Source organism: Myotis davidii, unplaced genomic scaffold, assembly GCF_000327345.1.
Source record: "Myotis davidii unplaced genomic scaffold, ASM32734v1 scaffold67, whole genome shotgun sequence".
NCBI classification, from domain to species: Eukaryota; Metazoa; Chordata; class Mammalia; order Chiroptera; family Vespertilionidae; genus Myotis; species Myotis davidii.
Window position 1 is genome coordinate 1,338,486 of NW_006298521.1, and position 7,387 is coordinate 1,345,872.

At 49.4% G+C, this 7,387-nt stretch overlaps 1 protein-coding gene across 2 annotated transcripts in view; it reads right to left on the reverse strand.

The window, feature by feature from the left end:
• Positions 1–2,071: 2,071 nt before the first annotated feature.
• The window catches only part of NUP50 (nucleoporin 50kDa), a 13,311-nt gene continuing 7,995 nt past the window's right edge, over positions 2,072–7,387 (reverse strand). For both annotated transcript variants that reach the window (XM_015570754.1, XM_006774164.2), the window contains 3 exons: positions 6,358–6,439; positions 4,595–4,713; positions 2,072–3,404 (listed from right to left, as the gene is read on the reverse strand). In XM_015570754.1, coding sequence (XP_015426240.1) covers positions 3,202–3,404; positions 4,595–4,713; positions 6,358–6,439 — 404 coding nt within the window. In that variant the 3' untranslated portion in view covers positions 2,072–3,201. The remainder of the gene's footprint in view (positions 3,405–4,594; positions 4,714–6,357; positions 6,440–7,387) is intronic.

Sequence of the window (7,387 nt, forward strand, 5' to 3'; positions counted from 1 at the left end):
CTTTCCCCTCCCCGCGCTGCAGACCCCTCTGCTCCCGTGCCCTGTATTAGTGCCAGGTGCGTCGAAAAGGAACATGGAATGCCAAACACGGATGTTGTTTCCTCTCCATTTATTCACATTTCATGGATTATTACAAGTCCTCAATGGGATCATTCAAAAACTAACACAAACGGATTACATGGGCCGACAATTCAAGTATTTTAATATGTTTCCTACTTAAAATAGAAAGCAAACAATGTGTCCACCTGATTGCTAGGAAGGAAGCTTTCATCTCCGTTACAATTGGTCTGGGAGAGTCCCCCGTCCAAGGCCAAGTACTTCCCAGCGCCTTGTGCTCAGCGCGGGGCTGAGACCAGTTTGCCAAGAGGCTCCCTGTCCCTGCAGGCAGCACAGGACAACCCCGTTTCTCCTCGAAAGCTTGTCCATTTCTCACTTTCAGAAGGAGAATGGACACGGGGGCTGGGAGCCGCTTGGTGTACGAAGCCTCGAGTGCACTGTGCTTGCATGTGGGCTGTTCCAGAATGACCGACAGATGCCCCCAAACACACCCCCATCTTTCTCAGTGAGCACTGGTCTGAACTAAGAGCAAGATGCGATAGTAGGTAGGCATTCTGGCATGCAGCGTGTCAAAAGTAGGATCTGGAGTAAAGTTGTAAAACGGCCATCCTGTTAAAGAAAACCAGCTCCTAAACAGTCGGACCGGTTCTTCCCAGGAAACACAACCTAAACTTCTTTAAAGCCTGGATGCTCCCGGCCGGTGTGGCTCAGTGGTTGCGTGTGGACCCATGAACCAAGAGATCACAGTATTTTTGCTGGTCAGGGCATGTGCCTGGGTTTTGGGCTTGATAATAATTTTCTATTACTGATGTTCCTATCTCTCTCCCTCTCCCTTCCTCTCTGAAATTAAAAAACACCTGGACACATCTTCCCGTCTGTAAGTCTAACAGAAGGAGCCCACAGCAGTGTTTCGCCTACTGGGGAGGCTCAAAAGGTTGAGAAGGACACATGAGTGTGGAAAAGGCCGCTGGGATGCTCAGTATTTGTCAAGATGCAACAATACCTGATTCAGAATGAAAGATACACACTAACTGTAGGCCACACACATAATACACTTTATAGGTTCTTAAACCAAAAATGAACATTTCAGTCCACATTTAAACATTTTCAAGACTCATTTCTAACACTTTGTTGAAGATGAGCATGACCGCACGGGGAGGGTGTAGCTGTCCCGCAAGGGGAGGGAAGGCCGGCCTCCCCAGGCCACAGGCAAGGAGGTCGGGGTACAGTGAAATCCCATGTTCCCAGGCGCCGGTACCCAGCACCTATTTAAAGTGGAGACCAACAAGTTCCTGAAGCGTAAGAATTGTAAGAAAATATCACATTTTGAGTTATGGCACACACATCACATTTCCCCTGTAATTCTCACTGTACCAGTGCGTCTTAGCAGCAAGAATTTGCCGGGAATGTCAGGAGAAGCACACTCAGCCACCACTGGTTTGAAAGACGTAAGCGAACCACCTTCTCAGGAGTCCCCGCGCCCCTGCTGCTGCGCATCTCGCCAGTCACACACCAGCTAACGACAATTAAAAATATGATCCAAACTTAAATAAAAAGAAGCTAACAACGGTGCACCATGACCACCTGTTCCCTGCTGACTCCGCTGCTCCGGGCGGGGCTGTACTTCCTCGTCCTGACAGCTGGATACCCAGAGAACCTATGTGCCCGGGGCAGGGGCAGGGCCACTCTAACAGCATCAGTAATAAACAGCTTGTTTATTATCAATCATCTGTAGCCAGAGCACATGAATAATCTCAATTCTCAGCAGTAAATGCAAAAACCACTGTTGCTGCTGCCTAGGTCGCAGGGGACGAGCTGGCCCACACCCATCCCAGCAAGCACGCCTGTCTGCGCGTTCACCGTCACCCCGGCCGCGCGCCCGTGCCGTTAACGAACAGAGCAGTGCAGGAATCTCATGGCAAACATTGGTCCAGCCACCTGGCCTCCAATATTTATTGTATTTGATCATGTTTCCCCACCCCCTTTACATCTAAAAATTGTAGCTTTTTAAAAAAAAACAACAACTACACTATCTACAATTATTTGACTCCTCTTTTCTAAGTCAGAAGATGTGCTGAAGGTCAGAACATACAGCGTGAGCCCTCAGGCACCAATCGAGCCTTAAACAAGTTCGCCTGATGCCGGCGCTAACCAGTCAGCAACACCGGCATGTCAACCTCCAAAGCCCGTCTCTCACGTGCTGTCTGAGGGAAGCTGGTGTGAGCTGCCCGACAGCCGTGGGGAAGCAGCGCAGCACGCCTGTGCCAACGGCACTGCCCTCCCCGGGGGCACCCTGAACAACCTCACTCAGAAAGGAACTGGAACTTGATGGGAATATGGAATATCCCGGCGTCCAAGGTAAAGGCAACATTTACACACACGCTTTCCCCTCCCTTTCCTGGTGGATTCACAAGGTTCGTGCCTAATAAAAGCTCCTAGGGCTTAAGCAGCAGGTAGTTGTAGACCCACAGGGCTCCCGTGGTACAAGCATGTTCACTTTCTGCTGTAGGATGATTTTCAAAGTATAAGCGACCAAATTTGTGCTTTTAAATCTCATCCCTGGCAACCCCCCTTAACCATGTGTCATGAGGGGACACAGAAGTAACAGCACCTCATGAATCACACTCCACAACTAAAGAACGAGTCCTTGTTTCCTGTAAAAAGAAAAGCAGTTCTGGGTCCTGCCCAGCAGCCTGCAGGGGCAAGGCCACGTCTGCTGAGCGGCCCGGCTGCAGCTTTAGAAGAACACTTAACACAAGCACACCCCCGCCAGCAGGGCAGCGCTTCACCTGGGAGGGGCGCTGTCCCCACGGCCCAGCCTCGCCCAGTGGGCGGGAGGGTAGGGCCAGGCTCCTCTGGACACCCGCCCTCGGGAGCCTCGCCCAAACCCACGGGTGGGAAAAGCTTTGGGAACTCCGATCGCTACCCTGATTTCAGTCCATTAAGAAATCACTTGTGGTTAATTTAATAAATGAACATTAAAAATACCGAAATTTCTTTCAAATGTAGTTTACACATTAGACAGTTCTTAACACTAAACATTAAAGGTTTATTGGCCATATTAATCTTGCTCTCAAGGCTGTAAGTTATCTAAAAGTTCTCAGAACGTCAACGGAAGAAGCAACCTGACTAAGGGGGGCGGGGCTAGGCGTCCTTCTTCCCCAGGAGGACTTGGTGCAGCTCGTCCGCGTCCTCGCTGGTTTTGACCCGGATCAGCATGGTCACGGGGGCGGCGGCGTTCTTCTCGTCCACCGGGGGGTTGGGCACGCAGACGATGAGCACGTTGTTCTTCCCGGTCCGGGTGCACGGCATGTTGGGTGCGATCAGGACGTTCAGTAATATGTTGCCTGCATTTAAGGAAACAAAATGATACAAATCATACAAACTGCAGCCCCATGAACATGAAACATGCAGCCCCTTGCACCCCATGGACTGAAACGGGGCCACGGGAATGTCACAGAAACGGGCGGTCCTGACCGAGGCCAGCATGGTGTCTCGAGAGGCCCCCGAGGCCCCGGCAGGACTGGCTCTGCCTGACTGTGGAGCAGCCGCCTCCCCCGCCCTCCGCCGTGCGGCCATCCCGCCGGGCCGGCCACTGTCGCACTGAAGGACGGGCACACTGCCTGCCCCGAGTTCACTAAGTCATCGGAACAGACGGCGGTCAGTGAAGAAACGCGTCCCCGGGGCCGGCTCCCTGGGGAGTGGAGCACTGCCAGTCCCGACCCACAGCCCGGCTCACAGGAAGAGAAAGGCTGGCGGAGGCCTCTTAGACCGCAGGCCCCTCCAAAACGCCCTTTTCCATGGACTGTTCTAAGGGCCCAGCGGGAGGGTGGGCTAAGGGGAGTGCATTATGATTATTTGCTACATAAGAGGATTCCTTTAAATGATTGATTCCCCTTGTGTGTCTATCATTAATCCATCCAATTCACCTCCAGCTTCTTAGTCACGTCTCTAACACAAAGGAGCACACAGACCATTTTGTTAATGTCTTGCTCTAGCAGTGGTTCTCAACCTTCCTAACGCTGCGGCGCTTTAATACAGTTCCTCATGTTTGGTGACCCCCAACCATAAAACTAGTTTCGTTGCTACTTCATAACTGCAATTTTGCTTCTGTTATGGATCATCTGTAAGTATCTGATATGCAGGGTGTACTTTCATTGTTACAAATTGAACATAATTAAAGCATAGTGATTAATCACAAAAACAATATGTAATTATATATGTGTTTTCCGATGGTCTTAGGCGACCTCTGTGAAAGGGTCATCCGACCCACAAAGGGGTCGCGACCCACAGGTTGAGAACCGCTGTGCTATAGCTTTTAGCAGTGCATGTTCTTACACACTATCCCCCAGGACTCAAATCAATCCGCAAGAACCGCTAAGTCCAGGATGAATCTGGCCTGAACGGTCTCCTCTGCTCCCAATCCCACATCAAGGGACTTGAAAATCCCAAAGACTGAGCGGAGCAAGTGAAGGGCTTCTCCACGGGGCCACGGGACGGTGCCGGTGCGGTGCCGCCTGGGAGAAAGGGCACCCACCTAAGTTGGTGTCTGCCCGCACCAACAGCTGTGTCTTCTGATTCGCTGTAGGTTTTAAATGCAGAGTGCCTACACCCTTCTCTTTAAATTCGTTGTCTTTCTTATAAAAAAGTTTACACCTACAGAGAAAAACAATAGGTACAGTCAGACGAATAATGACAAATCAAGTCTAACAACCGCTATTCATACTTGTGTGGAAAATCTCTATTGAATGAGCAGAGGAAGCTTCAAGACCCATCTTTTGTGGACCCCGACTGGGTCTGGGCACGAGCCAGAACAGGAACGCCTGGTTAGATATTCGAGAGCCCTTCCCACTATTTTTCCAAATTATTACATAACTTTCTGAAACTACCCTTTCTCAAGACAATCAAAATCACGGCCATCTGGTCTTCCAAGGACAAGAACAAATAGAGAAAAGCCCTGGCTGGTTTGGCTCAGTGGATAGAGCATCAGCCCACGGACTGAAGGGTCCCAGGTTGCAGGCTTGATCCCCAGCCCTGGTCAGGGTGAGCGTGGGAGGCAACTAATCTATGTCTCTCTCTCACATTGATGTTTCTCTCTCTGTCTCTCCCCCTCCCTTCTATTCTCTCTAAAAATCAATGGAAAAATATCCTCAGGTGAGGATTAACTTAAAAAAAGAAAACAGCAGCAAAACAGAAGAAACACTGCCCACAGCCCTCCCCTTTTTTCCTTTCTTATTTCTGAATTCGGGACTCCAACAATTTTTTCTCTCCCTCACTATTGACAATGCAGTAAAACATCTCCTAGAAGTCAGCGTCACGCGGCGCCTTGGGTCATCAATACCCGACCAGACCCTGCCCCTCTGATTCCTCAGATCAGGGAAACTGCCGACGCCTTTCGGTCATCTGTGTAAGTTAATCTCAAAAACAGGCAAAAGGAATTGCCGCCTCTTTTAACAGTTCTCAGGTGGGAATCTCAGAGGACATGGTGATTTTTTGTTATGAAAATGCTGACTCATTAGACTGAACTTTTTCTATTAGAAAAATACCTCTAGGGAAGCTTCTAAAATGGCAAAAATATTTTTCAGTAAATATCTCTTAAAAGTACTAATTTCATTTCGTTGAGAGTTAACTCAAAACCCCCTTCTGCTTTCTTCTAAAAGCTGCAGCTTTCATGTCAAAGCAAAAGCAGGTTGAATATGCGCTGATGGAGGCGTGTGACTGGGTGGTGAACACGGTGCAATTCACAGACGATGTGTCACAGTTTCACTGACACTTCTATAATTCTATTAACCAATGTCACCCCAATAAATATAAAAACAAAGCAGCCCCGACAGCAGGGAAGACAGTGTTCACACAGCCTTCATGGAAGGGGCTGGGCAGACCTGCGAGAGAATCCATGAAGGCCAGCATGTCTCCAGGACGGATCAGAGAGCAGAAGTAGCACTGAACCCCAGTCAGTGCCTGTGACTTCCTGGTGGGGGATGGAGGAGGGGAGGGGCAGGGAGGAGAGAAAGGGGAGAGGAAGTAGCCCAGAGGGGCAGGAATGGCAAAGAGAAGGCCCTCTCCACAGCACTTTGAAGTTGAAGCAGAAGGGCTGGATCGGCGGGAGAGAAGGCTGTGCCCAGAGAAAATGTCTAGAACCTGTTTGTTTTAAATAAATGGGCCGAGAATTCTTCCTCGCTCCAGTTCAAGGAGGGGGCACAGGCTGGCACAGTAAATTCTGGGACAATGTCAGAAGCCTCCGTTCACGTCTCTGAAAACCTTCACCAAGTGGATTCCTCGGCTCCGACTCTTACTTACTTTTTGGAGTAAAAAGCATCTTCTTCTTTGACCTCAGTAACTACTACTTTGGGCGGCTCATCATTTTCTTCTTCATCTCCACCTTTTATAAAAACAACACGAACTCAGTAAGATTCAAATCAAGAGCTTAAAAATGTGATAAAGGAAGTTTGTGACCTACCCCCCCCCCGCCCCTTTCACCTAAAATTCCACGTAAACTGATATCAAATTGTGTGTGTGCACCCACTGGGTTATTATTTTGTGAAAAACGAGAACAATTTTTAATGGGAACATACTTCTCTAGTCTAAAGCAACTGTCAATTTGTAGGAAGCCCTGGAATGAGAAAATGTCCTTGCTTATGATGCAGAACATACGCAAACTTTTACAGAAAAAAAATAAAAATCAAACATGTGACAGAGAGAAGTGCTGGGCCTCTGACTCGCCCTGTCCAACCCGCTGTTCCCAGAGCCTGCAGGCCAATGCCTTCTCACAGAGACGGCGAATCCTTCGAGTTCTGCTTGCCCCTGACCAGGGAGTGCCTCTCCCGGACGCGGGAGCACATACTGGTTACCAAAGATCTGCAGGAACCTCTAGCAGACAAGACTCACATCAACAGGGTCAACAGAGGGAGCAGTCTTCCTTGGACCCTTCCTCCCTCCTCCCCTTCCCTTCACATAAAAAGCCTGAATTTTGTACTTCCTTAAGATGGATTTGAGGTTGTCTCCCATCTTCTCAGTTGGCACCTTCCTGATCAATAAAACTTTCCTTCAAATTGTGACGTGTGAAGGCTTGGGCACACAGACAGGTAACAGACACTTAGGAATATACTCAGATCAGCACTGGAACGTTAAGTCTCAGCTCTGCTTCTAACACTTCCACCCCCAAATGTCCCCGTGACCACACTGCACCATGCCACGGAGCAAACATCATCAACCAGAGGGAAAATGAGCAAAGTTGTCAGAGAACTCACCCCAACGCCAGTGTAAGTAACGAGCTTTGTCTGAATCACATGCCTCCCGTGTTCTGGTCCCCCACCCCTGCCCCCACTCC